A 17,464-nucleotide genomic window follows, 5' to 3' on the forward strand; every position below is an offset into this window, starting at 1 on the left:
CAGTTAAAAACGCCTTTGTTTTAATGACAGACACCCCATTTCGCTTAACATAACTCTTATTTCATGATAATACAAAGCGCGCTGATCTTTTTTGAACTTTTTCAATGTCCTTCGTCAACCCTGTTTGGTAATGATCCCATACCACACAGAATACTCCAGAAGAGAACGAACAAGTGTGTGTAGACATGCTATTAACTGGATTTGTTTAATCTTCCACATATACTGCCAGTAAAATGCAATATTTCGTTTCCCTTGTCCACAACATTTTCCATGTGATAGTTCAAGTTTAGGTTGTTCGTAACTGTATTCCCTAGATATATAGTTGAATCTGCCCCCTTTAAATCTGTTATTTATCGTGTACCGAAATTTACCTGAATTTTGTAGCCCTCTTGTGGAGAACCTCACACTTTTCATTTTTTGGTGTCAATCACCACTTTTTGCACCATGCAGATGTCTTGTTTTAAATCATTTGCAATTTGTTTCGATCTGCTGATGACTTAACTTGGTGGTAAATAAAATCGTCATCTGCAAACATTTAAGGGCGTCGCTCAGATTGCCTCCTAATTCATTTATTTATATGTATGGTTCAAATGGCGCTGAGCACTAAGGTCACTTAAGTTCTTTGGTCATCAGTCCCCTAGAAAAAAAATGGCTCTGAGCACTATGAGACTTAATATCTGTGGTCATCAGTCCCCTAGAACTCAGAACTACTTAAACCTAACTAACCTAGGACATCACACACATCCATGCCCGAGGCAAGATTCGAACCTGCGACCATAGCGGTCGTGCGGTTCCAGACTGTAGCGCCTAGAACCGCTTGGCCATTTCGGCCGGTTTATATGTATGTTAAGAACAGCAGGGGGCCTGTAAAATCCGTGGGGACGCTCAGACACCACTTCTGTTTCACTAGACGACTTCCCGTTACTTACTATGGACTGTGACCTTTCCGACAGGAAATTACGGATCCAGTCGAACAGCTGAAACAATATTCCATAGGCTCTCAATATGATTACACATCGCTTGGGAGGCAAGGTGTCAAAAGGATTCTAAAAATCTAGAAATCTGGAACGCCCTGTCGATGGCACTCATTACTTCGTATGAATGAAGTGCCAGTTGTATTTCAGAAGAATGATATTTTCTGAGTCCATGTTGGCTATATGTCAAAATATCTTTCTCTTCATGTTACTTCATAATGTTGCAACACGGAATATATTTCAAAACTCAGGGAAACCAAAGAAACCCCGAATGTGGACAGTCTGTCGGGGAAGTCCTTCCTATCACCGTGAAAACGACACGTGGCACCAGGTCAAGATTATCCCGTAGGTGTCAATAGCGAGTTAAATTCTGCAGTCTAGCACCTTGAGACATTGCATTGACGATCAACGATGAACTCACAAAATGCGATTACCTTTCCGCATCAGCTATAGATATTTCAGAACAAATGAAAATTTATGCCGGACTGGGACTCGAACCCCAATTTCCCACTTCGCTAGCGGCAGCCTTAACAACTTTCTTTTTATTTTGTTCGATATTGTTCGTTGCGTTTGGTCTGGGTGGACGTCATATGGCATCCGTTCAATACCACTTCGGCTATCCGAGTACGCTTCCAGGAGCGGCCAAAATCTTCATTTGTCCTGGTGTCTACTCTTCCTTGCGCTTGCACCATATTACCTTGATTCCCGGACAGGGTAAGACAGTTTTCTCGCGTTATTGCCTTGCTATGGCGTGAAATACAGCAGCGCATTGTCCGAGACACTGCGTTCATGATCAACAGCCTCTTTCAACTAAGAATGAGCTCGTAAATTGCAATTATGGTGCCGCATCATTCTTAATTGAATGTGGCTGTTGATAGTCAACGCAGTTTCTCAGACACTGCACTGCAGTATTTCATGCCATAGCAAGGCAATGACGAGAGAAGACAGTGTGTCGTCATTGTGGGAAACCTGGTACTGTAGAGCAAGCACAAGGGAGTGTAGGCACCAGGGTAAATGAAGATCAGGGCCGCTACTGATAGCCGAAATGGTTATGGCGACCGCTCGCGACAAGCAGGAAATACTGGTTCCAGTCCTAGTCGCCAACAAATTTCATTTGTTCTGAAATATTCTGCAGCTGATGCGGAACCACAACCGCAGTTTATGGGTTTTTCATAATTAAAAGCGGCTGTTAACTGTCGACGCAGTATATCAGACAGTGTACTGCAATTTCTCATGCCACAGCAAGACAATGACGAGGATATTTGGAGATTTGCTAGGATAGCCGGAGTTGACCGCTCCCAACAAGCGGAAAATCCTGATTCCTGTTCCGGTCCAGCTCAAATTTTCGTTTGTTCTGAAATATTCTACAGCTGATCCGGAACTACAATCGCAATTTGTGAATTTATTCTTACGAGTTAAAGCAGTCGTAAGTCTCTCCATTGACTCTTCCATAGGTTCTCACACCTGCTCCGCCACACAATACAGGTCGTTGATATGTTCACGATTGTGGTTTCACCCATCTCTGTTCAGGCTAGCAGCAGAAAGGACGTGAGACCCAGATACCATCAGCGACACATATTACTTTGCTGATATGCATTTCGGTGGCCGTGGGTGCACGTAGATGAAGAGATACGGACGCAGCTGTCCGTGAAGACACGAGCACAATACGGATCGTAGATTACCGCGCACCATTACATGCCGAGTGGGAGTCTCCGGCTAGAACAAAAGACTCATGATGGAGCACCGTCTGCACGAAACACCAAACTCTGGCAACACAGATATCAGAACGATTGTAAATTCACCTCGTTTCTCTGCATCCTCGTACTAACAGACTTCAGTTTTATAAGACGGAAATAACAGAGGAGAAAAACAATGGGAAGCAGAATTTTGATCGTCTCCTTACCGCACATGGTTCGTGTCTTTCGGATTTAAATAAAGGTTATAGGTAACGTAATGAAACTAGTTTGGCGGGAAAGGATGCGAACATAAACATTATCGAAACACTGACTGAACATCACTTCTCTCATTACGATAACCGCGTGGCTTAAACAGTGCTTCACATTATATTAAATTTTCTACAAAAATCTTAACGCATACTTCATATTTAATTGGTAGTATTCTCTCTCTGATAAAAAGGGCGAGTAGTCAGAACGATCTGTAACTGCAGAATGGACCGATCTGTAAATCTTCTGATGACATTACTAGACGGTAAATGGCAGCATCACATACAGAAAATCTAAGAAGGTTGTTTACACTGTCTCCTTAGTAGTTTATGTATTGTTGGTTTGTTGGTTCATGGGAAGGGACCAAACATCGAGATCATCGATCCCACCGGATCAGAGAAGGAAGTCGGCTGTGCCCTTTGAAAGGAACCATCCCAGCATTTTCCTGAAGCGATTTAGGGAAGTCACGGAAAACGTAAATCAGGATGACCGGACGCGGGATGGAACCGTCCTCCTCCCGAATGCGAGTCCAATGTCCTAGCCACTTCGCCAACTCGCTCGGCCGTTTATACGAGGGGCGTTCATAAAGTAAGCTCCGATCGGTCGCGAAATGGAAACGACTATGAAAATCCGATAAAGCTTTGCACAGATGTGTTGGGTAGTGTCTCTAGTATAACCCCAGTTAGCATCACGTCGCTCTTCTCATTTCTGAGCTCGCAGTGAGTGCGTAAAGATGTCTAGAAAATAGTGTCTGCCGCCAAGTACGAGGGCCTGGTGAGAAATTTCGCCTGAAGCTATGCAGCTAACATTACATAACTGTCGTGCTGTTTCGTCTTCAAGACAATTCTCAGCCGCATTCTGCAGGGGCAATGAAGATGCTCCTGCATCGTTTGCAAATGGAAATGTTAGATTACCCACAATACAGTCCGCAATTGTCTCACCCTGAGTTTCATCTCTGGTCACATGAACCGCTGTCTTTGACGACAACATTTTGACACAGACAACGAGGTGTAGGCCAGCGTGGAGAATTGGCGGAAAGCACTGGCGGCTGCCTTCTATGATGAGGCTATTGAAAAGTTGGTACAACGCTATGACAAAAGTCTAAGTCAGAACGGCGACTACGTAGAGAAGTAGCTGAAAGGTGTAGCTAATTGTTACAAGTAAAACATTTCTGATGTTCACTGTGGTTTCAATTTGGCAATCAATCGGAGCTTACTTTCTGAACAGGCCTCGTATATGTTAAGCAGAAAGATTACAACACTTCCCTAGAGAATATCAGGTACCGCTTCTCTTTCACTGGACGACTTCCAGTAATTTCTACGAACTACTGACCTTTCTGGCAGGAAATGGTGAATCCAGACTGGCGGCTGCGGTGATACCCCATACGAAGTTTGATTAGAAGCCGCCCGTGAGCTATGGTGTCATAAGCCTTCTGAATATCTATGTTACCTATCGATAGCACTCATTAGTTCATGTGAAAAAGAGCCACACTAAAAAGTGGACCCTGATTGTAGTAAGTAACGAAATTTACAGTTAATTTTGGATGACTTTTACGGTATTTGACAGTTTTAGTATCTTACGTATAACGCGAAAATGATTTGAGGGCCGAAACAGGTTGTGAATTAACTATTATTGATCAGCAGCTCTTGACTGCTGAATTACCTCGTTTTATAAATGTGAAAGTTCGTTCTAAGAAAAACTGACGACAGGCTTTGAGTGAACATGCTGCAGATAGGAAACCCACGTTTTTCGATTTCTGTACGCCTCCAGTACGAAGCATTCGAACGCTTGGCGTAGACGTTGACCAGAGTGTATTCGTAGCAGTGAGACTCAGCCGCCTTCGGAGACACTGTGACCGAATAAAATGCAGAGCACGTCGCCACAGAGGATACGCCCCACTGTGTCTGGTGGGAATGTGATTACCGTGTGCGTGTGCGCCATGAAACACACTCTGCATACGCTGCTAACTGTGATTATAACTAGAGAGACAATCTTGGGCAGATGCTACTGACACAGCTGGAGCGAAGAAAGAAATTACACGAACTTGTGAAGCCCCGCCATTATCTTGTATACATACTGTGGATGCTGCACGTAAATTTCGCATCACCAGAAGCGGCTTATTATACCATTTCTGTTTCACGTAATTTTTTGCACGCAGACGTACTGAGGTCGGTGCCGCGTGGAATAAAGTTTTGAACGAAGCGCTGCAACGAACACGTGAAAAGAAAAGAGTGTTGTCCAACAGTTAAACAACTACAGCCTTAACAAAATCTGTGCACTTAAATGAAACATAGTAAGTATAGTATCACACATGTGTCCGCAAGCTGCTTCCGTCACTGTACGTTACAGCCACAAAAAAGTAAACGCTTCGTACCCTATTGCCAAACTATAGCCTGTAGAATATTACAAACATTTGATTTTCAGTATTTCACATAATTATTGACCGAATTTAAATATTTAAAATGCTGTCATAACCTGATTATTCAGAGCTGCAATCTGACGTTAAATATTCAACATACAGTCAAGTATTAAAGTTAGAAATTAAAGTTACAAACTGTGTACATGCCTTGAGGCATCATAATTGACGGTACGCAAATGACCCATACTATACAGGATGTTTCGGAAGAGATGGTCAATAATCAACACATGGAAAATACAGGCCAAAAATACACGTTCCAATACACGTTGGTCCGCAGATCAACCGTTGCCAAGGTAGCGCATTAATTCGAGTTGGGAACCAACTGTAAACACCTCCGGATACCGCGATATTTACGTTGGTATCTCATGGTTTGGGATAGACATTCTGTTTGTTTAAGCACGCGCAACTACTTCCCTTTCCCCCTCCGTGCACTGTGCCGTACCAGCCTCACAATCAGTTCCGAATGTGAAGGCACCATGGACCAATGAAGAGTACGCTGACATGCACTTAATGTATGGTAAAGCTAATGGCAGTGCCCTTGAGGCTGCACGATAGTATGGAGAAGCTTTTCCTCTCTGCAGGCAGCCCGACAGGCGTACATTTAGCCAGTTACATGAGCGCCTTAGAGAAGCCGGGAGTTTCCCACTCCACGTACGAGAAGGTCGACCCAGATCCATTAACAAAGGGCGTTACGCATTGTACTCGAACGACCGACTACTTCAACAAGGAGGAGCGTGTCCTGAGCCACCGCAGTGTGTGGCGGGTTTTACATCGGCAAGTACTCTCTCCTTATCACCTCCAGTGAGATCAAGTTCTCAACAATGCAGACTTTCCTTCTGGAGACAATTTCTGCCAATGGGTGCAACAACAGTGTAGCCTGAATCGCCTGTTTGTAAGCAGTATTCTGTTAACGGATGAGGTTGGATATACCCGTGACGGTATTATTATCAACCATAACTGCACATCTGCGCCGATGTCAATCCTAATGTAACACACGTATCACGACATCAGCAGTGTTATTCGTTGAACGTCTGGACAGGACTGCTCGGACACTGCATAATTGGACCCCACTTCATACTAACCGGACAGCAGTACATGCGGTTTCTGCGGACTCTACTTCCAGATTTACATGATGACGTCCTACTGAACCAATACATGAAAATGTGGTTCATGCATGACGGAGCTCCAGCACAGTTTCATTTACGAGTGTGCCGGCTGCTAACTCGGACGTATGGTCGACATTGGATAGATAGAGGAGGGCCTGTGCCATGGCCTCCAAGTTCTCCGGATTTAAATCTCACGGATTTCAGTGTGTGGAGTCATGTCAAAAGACTGGTCTACGCTACCGAGGTCAACTCTCGTGAGGAATTACATTTGCGAATTGAAGCCGCCTTGAAGCATTTACAGAATTCCCCAGGACTGCCTGAGAGGATTCGCAACTCATTTCAGAGACGATTACAGTGTTCCATACAGACATTCAGAGGCATGAACATTTCGAACACCTGCTTCAACGTTTACAGATGCCATAGTTCCTAGACACTGATGAAGCGCAACAGAAAATGTGTTGTATTTCGACAACGGTTGATTTGTGGTCCCATGTTTATTGGAGCTTTTTAATTACTTTTGGCCTGTACTTTCCATGTGTGAATTATTGACCATCACTTCTGAAACATCCTGAATGCATCCAGTATTTGAGAATCAGAGCGCTTACCGACTTTTAACAAACCTTACACGTGATTGCAGACATTTCTGAAACTTTTTCTCGCTGGCACCGCCCTACCCCGTAAAATAATGAAATGAAAAATGACAAATGTTTATCGCTTAATACATTTTCGTAGTCATGCAGTACAACCTCAGCTCCTGGCATGACGATAAAATTTATGACTTCTTTGCTACTAACTCCGTTTCAAACAAAATTCGCTAACAGTATCCACATACAGCACTGAGTGTAGACTGAGATGACAACAACCATGGCGGAGCGATATGCATATAGTCCTACACAGATGGCGGTAGTGTCGAGTACGCAAGAGATAACAGGGTATTGTTCGGACTTTACATCGTGGGAGTTTTAGGTGGGGTAGTTTGATTTATGGTTGCTGAAGTTACCGGTAGAGGTCGGGCCTGTCCCACCTATTTTACAGTTCTACCAACCATTACCGAATGCCTCGTGTATTCTCCGCTTTGTTTTGCTTTGTGTTGTGCGTTGCTTGTTGCTCGCGTCGTATTTTGAAATGAGTGAAGACGCTGCTCCAGATCTATCACAGGGTTGGAGTACTACTCCCGCGACCACTAAAAGGAAATGGAGATTCTTAGTGCGAAGTGGTGCTCGTAAAATTATGCATAGTGTGACGGAGGGCGGTGAGGTGGAATTGAACGCAGAAAGCTGCTATACCCTATCACTCAAGCCCGTAAGATAGCTGCCACTTACACCGGCAAAAGTGTACGAACTTTAGATAGGATTAGGGAGTTTGCAAGCTGTCATCCGGGCGAATCGCCTGATATTCCAGGAAAGAAAACGTCAGATTTCGTTGTAATTTGTACTGTACAAGTGTAAAGCTGTTTATATTCGACAATGCTTCCAACCAGGCAACTGCTAGGTTGAAATTACTTCATTTTTATTTTGTTTCACATAGGAAGAGACGCAATGATACTCAAGAAGAAGTCGTCGAACTCATTAAATTAGTTGAAAGGAATACCATAGCGGAGTTCTGCACACAATAGAAAGTAGTACCTAGCGTGGCAAAACTTCTTCCAGTGCTGCGTGAGAAGATAAATTGTAGATGGGGCAGTGCCTCATTAAAAACTTTACTTGAGTCGATGGGATTCTTGTGGAAATCCATAATGAACAATCGAAATCTCTTGTTTCAACGTGGTGACATTTTAATTTGGCCGTCCTTGCACACATGAGGAGCATCAGGAAAGCTCAACAAATATTTTTTATCTTGATGAGTCGTGGATTGATAGCAATCTGACATGCAAATACTGGCAGAGGCCACAAGATTTATTGGTTGTTTGGATGTGGGAAGTGCCTCCAGAAGGATGATAGTGGCAAGTATCGGCTCGAAAGACTGGTTAGAGAAGAGAAAGGAGCTAAAGTTCTGGGCGAAATCGACGCAAGGAGATTATCATGGTTAAATGAACTCAGAGAATTTCTAGAAGTGGTTTTCGGAGATGTTAATTCCAAATCTTCCGCAAAATTCTGTCACTGTTATGGACAATGCGTCGCATCATTGTAGACTGGTGGACAAAACAACAAATTCAGTATACCATCCGAGGGTGGCGATGGTAGAATGATTGCGAGAAAGGAAAGTTAAATGCAATGACAGCATGACAAAGGCTGATCTGTACGCTCTTGTGCAGGCGAATAAGCCGAGTGAAAAGACTGTGGTTCGCCTACCGCCGTACAACTGCGACCTGAACGCAGTTGAACTTGCATGGGCGAAAATTGAACAGTACGTGAGGGAGCACAACATCTCTGACTGCATTTCTGCAGCCAATCTCAAACAGGTAACGGACAATGCATTCAATTCTGTCACTGCAAAAGACTGGGAAGGGTACTGCACAAAAGTGCAAAAGGTGGAGCATGATTGCAGGAGTCGCGATGGCCTAGTAGTGATTGCAATTGACGACATTATTATACGTGGTAATGACTCCACTTACGATTCAACTAATACAGACAGGAGGGCTGATCCCGCACGGACACCGCAGGTAATGAGTCTTCACGTACCGACACAGTCGAGAGTGACGGTGAAAGTGGCCAAAATAATTCTTCAAACTGTTTCATGCAGTATGTGAAGGTGGTATAAATTGAATTACATCGTTTTTCTGTAGTAACTGTGTTTGTCTGTAATTTATATCATTTCTGATACCTGTTACGCACTTTTTAACGATAGATCTCTCCCTAGTTTCGGCATTCACTAACACCATGCTTCACATCTGCTTTCACTGAAGCGTGTCACACGGGTGTAGACTCGACGCCCTGTGAGAAGGGGGCGCGCCTCTCTTCCCCCTCTACGGCCGCAGTCCTCGTTTGTTTACGCCCGTGGCCGACTGCCACGATATATAGTGTCCAATTAATAATGCATTGGCGGAGCTGTTATTTGTACTCAGATTATTCATGTGAAAAGAAGTCCGATACGATTATGGTCGCACGAGGGAAGTAACAAACTCTTAATGCGGAATAGTAGTCGGCGCTAGACGCATGGGACATTACATGTCGGAAATCGTTAGGCAATTTAATATTCCGAGATGCACGGTGTCAAGACCGTACTGAGAATACCACATTTCAGATGTTATCTATCACTACTGACAACACTGTGGCCGACAGTCTTCACTTAACGACCGAGAGCAGCAGTGTTCGTGTAGAGTCGTCGGTGCTAACAGACAAGCAACACTGCGTGAATCAATGGCAGAATCAATGTGGGACTATGACGAACGTGTCCGTTAGGGCAGTGCAGCGAAATATGGCGTTTAATGGGCTACGGCAGCAGACGACAGACACACCGCCTGCAGCATCTCTCCTGTGTTCGTCACCATATCGGTTGGATCCGAGACAACTGGAAGTTCATGGCGTGGTGAAATTGGTGAAGATTTCAGTTGCTAAGAGCAGATGGTAGGGTTCGAATGGTCCAAGTTGTCTGTGCAAGCTGGTGGTGGCTCCATAACGGTATGGGCCATGTTTACATGGAATTGACAGTGTCATCCGGTCCAACTGAACCGATCATTGACTCAAAATGGTTATTCTCAGCTACCTGGAGATAATTTGCAGCCATTCATGGGCTTCATGTCCCTAAACAACAATAGAATTTTAATGGATGATATTGCGCCATGTCGCCAGACCACAATTATTCGGATTTGTTTTGAAGAACATTCTGGACAACTCCCTGAATCTGGGCAACAAGATCGGCCGACATGACTCCTGTCTAGTATTTATGGAAAATAATCGAAAAGTCAGTTAGTGCATAAATCCTGCACCGGCAACACTCTCACAATTATGGGCGGCTACAGGGGCAGCATGGCTCGGTATTTCTGCAGAGGACTTCCAAAGCTTTATTGAGTCCATGCCAGGTCGAGTTGCTGCACTACGCGGGGCAAAAGAAGGTCCAACACGATATTAAGAGTATCTCATGACTCTTGTTACCGCAGTGTAATTGCCAAATTACATCAATGTACAACACATTTTTCAGGAGATATGGTGTCATAAACACTGAGATACGTGGAACGTTCTTAAAACGAAGCGCTCTTTACGAGAGTACTAATGATAGTACTTAACGACCTTTAACCTTCTTGAAACATGGTTTAGGACCTTTCCAAAACTTGTCCTTTATGCATAAATGATTATCGGTGACTAACAAGGAGTTAATAAAATAAATATAATTAGTGTTCTGCGTCTTCATAGATGGTTTACATACATAACATTAAATATATAACACATTAATTGTTTTTTAAAGTAATCCGACATTTTATGGTCTTTTTAATCCGTGAGAGTTCCATTCTTTAATAGGGGATTGCTGGTATTTATTAACTAAACCTTGCTCCATCGTTAAGTCGCCATGTGACAAGTTAATTTCGTAGGAAATCTTGCTTAAGTATTTCAGGGTTTTCAAATACTCTTCACGAATTGTCGCCTCTGGAGAAGAATGAATGCTTTTCTGAAATTTCCTGACAGATTAGAGCTTAGTCCCAAAGAGCAAGTGTGCAGTTTGGAAAGTAATGGTGCCTGGACATAGCGGTAGTTAGGGGTATTTCCCTAAAAACAGAAGAGTCCAGATTCGGATCCAACTCCAGCGTACAGTTTTAAGCCCGCCAGGAAGTTTCACTAAGTATGCTCTGATACTGGACGCTCCGTCCCACTGGCCAGCCACTCGTCGCACTGTTTGGGTGCAAGTGGGCAGCGGAGACTTACGCTTCATCTGGATGAAGTTGAGTTGCTCGATGGCTCGCAGCACAGACTTGTCGTCCAGCGTGAGGTCGAACTCGTGGCTGAGGCGGGGCGACGCGACCACGTCCTTGTGCCACGTGATGTCCACGTTCGCCACGCGGTTGATCAGCATCGATCCCACCTGTGGAAAGAGACACCTAAGTAAATGCATCCCTCAAACAATAATATTTTCGTGTGGCTCGATGACCTGGTGCAAGTCTTTCGGTTGGACGCCACATCCGTGCCATGTCTTGCGTGTCTCTAAGCTACGCCAGTTACCCAACAATAGTAAGGAGACCTACAGTTTAACGTTGAATGTTAACGACATATCTTTCCACGCGATTTATCATATCATTGAGAGCTGAACGTTAGGCTAAAATGCAGACAGAAAAATTCGTGATGCCACTGAGATTCGATCTGCGACCTCACAGTTTCCAGACACGATCTTTGATACGAGTGCTAGACCACCAGGCCTGATGATGCTACACTGGCAACATTTCATTGGTGTGGTCAGAATACGAAGCGCAGACATAAAAATTTATAAACTTTCGCATCCTCTCTCTCTCTCTCTCTCTCTCTCTCTCTCTCTCTGTGTGTGTGTGTGTGTGTGTGTGTGTGTGTGTGTGTGTTTGTGTGTGTTTTCCTTTTTATTCCAGTTTCATGCCTGCAGTCCACGCCGCTAGAGGAACCAAAACAAAACTGTACAGCCCAGTGCCCGATGATATAGTTGAGTACCGCGTGGTAATTCGTTTTCTGCATTTGGAGGGGAAAAACGCTGCAAGAGTTCATGATGACATAATCAACTCTTTGCAGGGCATCCACAACTGTTGGTAAAATTTTCCATGTTGAATAAATCTGCTGTAGTTGTGCTTAACAAATTTTTTACCAGGATAAAATCGTACACACGGTCGGGTTTCAGGATGTAAACACCATCTTGAGGCGCTGCAGAAAAAAGAAGGAAACCGTGAGAGATACGACATATAATTAACATTAAGAGGGTCCATTTAAATGTGACTATCAGGTTACATACGGACAGCTGCATCAAACCAGTCTCAGGACTGAAGACCACAACAACAACAACCTTGATTGCGTGTATGAAAACGTACCACTCGTAAAACATCCAGTAAATTTAAATTTATGAAGCAGGATAAGAGATCCTGTGTGGGTGAGGCATGAAAAGGTTCTTTGAGCTAACTGGTACCACAACGAGTAAACTGGGCCTAATCGGAAAAACCACGAATGTATCAACAGGTAAATACTCATCGCCAGCTTAATGTAACCTACAAACCGACTTTGAACGACCAGACATGAGGCATAGACTTAAGAAAGAAAAAGAAGGCATGAATGCTGCAGAATGCCAATTTGTGAACCTCAGAAGTAACGTACCACGTAAGTATACTGAGGCGATTCCCTGCAGTTCATGTGTCAGTCAGCTGACCCGTCTCACTGCACGTCTGCAACATGCGACGGTCTGGGTACATACTCGGTAAGCTACTTTTGAGGTTTACAGATTGGCATTCTATGGCATTTATGCCTTCATTTTACTTTATTAAGTCTGGTCGTTCAAAGCAGTTTGTAGGTTACATTAGGCTGGCAATGAGTGTTTATTGATACATTCATGATTTTTTCAGGTAGGCCTCATTCATCCAGTGTGGTACTGCTTGTCCCAGAAACCCTTTTCATGCCTCACCTGCACTGAATCCCGTATGCTACTCGATAAATTTGTGGATTTTTTACATGACTGGTACGATTTTCTCATGCGCAATCAAGGTTTTTACATTTTATGAATCCTTTTAAATGAATTTTAATAATAGTGTCTCTCTTACTTTCTCATCTGTTTTGTAGTGCATGAAGATGGTATTTACATCCTGAAACGCGGGTTACTTTATCTAAATAAACGATTTTGTCCGGTATAACTGGAGCGGATTTATTCATCACGAAAAATTCATATTTAGTTGGTGAAAGTGGACAGCAACACTGTAGCATAATATGATACAGTGGTCAAGTGATGCAGACGCTTCTAATGTGGTCAGAAAAGTTCGAATAACGAAGAAAGAAGTGGCCGACTATCTCTCTGTGAAGAAACAAGAATCACAAGAGAATTGGAGGCCTTGGTGGTAGATCAGCAAATCACAAATGAGACAAAAGTGAAAATCATGCATGGATCTGTTTTCGATATCTTGCGTGACGTTTTGAACATGATGAATGTCGAAGCTCACCGTGTTCCGTGACAGTCAATACCCACTGAAAAAGTCCGCTGAATCGAGGTAACATCGGAAATGTTGCAGCTGTGTCAAGCCAATAGAGATGACTTCTTTAGCCGCAAAATCATCATTGGCAAGTGCTAGGTGCATCGCTACGACCCCAATACTAAACAACAAAACAAGCAGTGGAAAGATGTTGATCCACTGCAGCCGAAAAAGTACCATCCACAATTTTCGACGCCATCGACAATGCCCCAGCTAATTCTGCACAGAACACCGTTACAGATGAAGCTTCTTTGCGCTACCAAATTTTGCCTCCTGATGAAGCACACCGTGACTGTTTCCTCTTCCCTCGGACGAGGAAACCATTGCTTGGCAGTAATTTCTGGAACGACACGATTCTTGAACGATGAATATGCAGAATTCTACAATAAAAGTCACCACAAAGTCAGCCATCATCAGGAAAAACGTGTCTCCTTGGAGGGTGGATTTACAGTGTATCATGGTCGCAGTTAGATATTTTGGAGGAGATAAAACGCCTTAAGTAGCTCTCACGACAAACGGACAGCAAGTTGCAACTGGTGCAGCCAGCTATGATTCCTTGCAGGCATCCAGGTAAAAACGTAGTCCCACCAACTCGCCTCCATTACAGACACAGTCATACGATGCGTGGTAACAATAATATGATGAGGTCATTAGTGAATCCGGTGCAGGAGCTCAGAATGTTAAAGGGTAAGGGTTGGAAATCGGCTGTGGCCCTTTCAAAGCACAGCTCTTGGAAACTGGCCATGTGGCATTTACAGAAACTATAGAAACCATAAATATGAGTGACTAGACAAAGACTTGAACGTCAGTATCCCCATATGTGAGTCTGGTGTCGCATCTACCACACTACACTTGGTTACCTATTGATCTGATAGGACCCATCATATGCAGCAGTTGTGGTAGAGAAACATCGTTATCCTACATTCTGTAGTGACATTTCCAGTTCGCTAAGGAGAAAGTAGTCCACAGATCAGTTATAATTTATGTAAGCAGTCATGAAACAGATGTGGGCAGTTGTCTGACAGATGCAGGCAGTTGTTAAGAAGAAAATGTGCGTGCCTATAGCACTTCAAGTATTTTCAAACAGACATTATTTGTTATTTTATTACTACCATACAACCTGATTATTTTATAGTATGATACGCACCAGTGTATGACTACCTTGTCATGTGCTGAAACAACTACAAGAATAGCAAAAACATCCCAAAACAGTTGCACAACAAGGCAGATGGTTCCAGAAGAGACAGTTGTGCACTAGGAAAGCAATTTCCCAACAGCCTTGTGCAAAAATCACACAGTTCCCCAACAGGTAGGCTGTTGCACAACAAAAGGAAATCACGACAACAGGCAGTCAGTTCTACTGCTGACAGTTTCACAACAAACTTATAGCTACATGAGAGATGGGTGTCTGCACAATGGTCAATTGTGTAACAGTTAACTGGCCAATAGACAGTTGATTAACAGATGGTTGATCAACAGATGGTTGATCAACAGATGGTTGATCAACAGATGACTGATCAACAGATGACTGATCAACAGATGACTGATCAACAGATGCCTGATCAACAAGTGACTGATCAACAAGTTGACTGATCAATGGTCAATTGATCAACAGATAGTTGATCAACAGATAGTTGATCAACAGATAGCTGATCAACAGATAGTTGATCAGCAGATAGTTGATCAGCAGATAGTTGATCAGCAGATAGTTGATCAGCAGATAGTTGATCAGCAGATAGTTGATCAGCAGATAGTTGATCAGCAGACAGTTGGTCAACAGACAATTAAGCAAAAGATGGTTGAGTAACAGATAGTTGATCAACAGACAGTTGGTCAACTGACAGTTAAGCAACAGATGGTTGAGCAACAGACAGTTGAGCAAAAAACAGTTGAGTGACAGACAGTTGAGTGACAGACAGTTGAGTGATAGACAGTTGAGTGATAGACAGTTGAGTAACAAATGGTTGAGTAACATCTCATTGAGAAACAGGCAGTTGAGAAACAGGCAGTTAAGCAACTGACAGTTAGGCAACAGATAGCTGAGCAACGGACAATTCTGCAGAATATCTTCTGCAGGATGGAAAAATCAATTACCAGCAGTCCGTTACCACTAAGGACCATTCTGTATTAGCAAATTAAAAAAGTTGATGCGCCCTAGACGTAAGCATAAAGGCATTACTTACAGATGTACTAAGTTTTGCAGTATGCTGACCTGCAGGAAGGCCGCGGAGTCGGTCTCCTTGAGGGCCTCTATGCAGAACTGGAGGAGGCCGGTGGTGCCCTGGAGGCGGCACGTGCAGGCCGACACCTGGTCCCGCAGCGCCCTTAGTTTCAGCTCCCGCTGCTGCCTCACGAACTCCAGCAGCTGAGCGCGCCGCGCCTCGATCGCCTCGATGAGCGCATCGCACTGCGCCGACACCGTCGCCTCGAACTCCGCACAGTTCTCCTGGTAGGCACAAGCGAAGGACAACACAATCAACGCCTTTTCTCGATGTGCACTATCACACACAATCCAGCGAAGGCAAACTAGAAAGCAAGTGGCCTGTTGGCGGTCTTTCGGCAAATACACAAGCTTTTTTTCATTTTTAATATCTTATTATTATTATTATTATTATGTACAACACTGAGTGAAAACATAACTACTACTTCCCATAGCATAGTGGTGTATGGGGTACATGACACAGTAGGGAAAGAAAATGAAAATATAGAAGTGGAACAGAGGGCTTGGAACATTAACCTCTATGGGGTGACATTTCTATGGACAGACATTTCTGCAGAGTCTGGCGCTCTTTCAAGGATAAGGAGCTTATTGCTTGTTGTCTATGAGTTGACGAAGCCACTGAATGTGAAAGAAAAAAATCTGGTTGTGGTGACAGACTGATTGTAGTTTACTGAGAGGTCTAGGTTTGGTCAGAATGTGGCAGTTCTGTTTTTAGTTGGTGTAGCCAATGAATGTGCACGGAATAATCCTCGTTGTCGTAACACACTGGTGTGTAGCTTAGACCGAGGTCTAGGTTACTTTGATTAGATTAGATTAGAACTTGTTCCATAGATCATGAATACGACACTTCGTAATGATGTGGAACGTGTCAGGTTAATAAAAGGTGTCTATACAAGATATTACATTAGACGAAATATTACATGACACGCAATATTTTTTTTTTTTTTTTTTTTTGTGGTGGTTGGGAAATTACCCACTTACTATATCCAAAAATTCATCTAATGAGTTACCATTAAGAAATTCTTTTAATTTCCTTTTAAATGTTATATGGCTATCTGTCAGACTTTTCATGCTATTAGGTAAGTGACCAAACACTTTTGTGGCAGCATAATTTACCCCCTTCTGAGCCAAAGTTAGATCTAACCTTGAGTAGTGAAGATCATCCTTTCTCCTAGTGTTGTAGCCATGTACACTACTATTACTTTTGAATTCGTTCGGATTGTTAATAACAAATTTCATAAATGAATATCTATATTGTGATGCTACAGTGAAGATTTATAGCTCTTTAAATAAGTGTCTGCAGGATGATCTTGGATGAACTCCAGCAATTATTCTGATTACACGCTTTTGTGCAATGAACACTCTTTTACTCAATGATGAGTTACCCCAGAATATGATGCCATACGAAAGCAGAGAATGAAAATAGGCGTGGTAAGCTAATTTACTCAGATGTATATCGCCAAAATTTGCAATTACCCTCATAGCATAAGTAGCTGAACTCAAACGTTTCAGCAGATCCTCAGTGTGTTTCTTCCAGTTCAACCCCTCATCAATGCATACACCTAGAAAGTTTGAATATTCTACCTTAGCATATGACAGTTTGGTTGTGAGTAGATAAGGCCAACGAATATGAAAGCGAAAAACCACCTGTAGTATCGTGGACTCTGCAGAAATGTCAACACACTGTATCTCCACACAAGTGTCACTCGCACAACTGTCACAAACTCGAACGTGGACG

The 17,464-nt window shown here is 43.3% G+C and overlaps 1 protein-coding gene across 1 annotated transcript in view; it reads right to left on the minus strand.

The window, feature by feature from the left end:
- LOC126195606 (E3 ubiquitin-protein ligase TRIM9) overlaps positions 1-17,464 on the minus strand; it is a 182,329-nt gene that overhangs the window by 154,467 nt on the left and 10,398 nt on the right. The window contains exons 3-4 of the mRNA XM_049934230.1: positions 15,718-15,951; positions 11,242-11,398 (exon numbers count right to left, since the gene is read on the minus strand). Coding sequence (XP_049790187.1) covers positions 11,242-11,398; positions 15,718-15,951 — 391 coding nt within the window. The remainder of the gene's footprint in view (positions 1-11,241; positions 11,399-15,717; positions 15,952-17,464) is intronic.

This window comes from Schistocerca nitens, chromosome 7, assembly GCF_023898315.1.
Source record: "Schistocerca nitens isolate TAMUIC-IGC-003100 chromosome 7, iqSchNite1.1, whole genome shotgun sequence".
NCBI lineage: Eukaryota > Metazoa > Arthropoda > Insecta > Orthoptera > Acrididae > Schistocerca > Schistocerca nitens.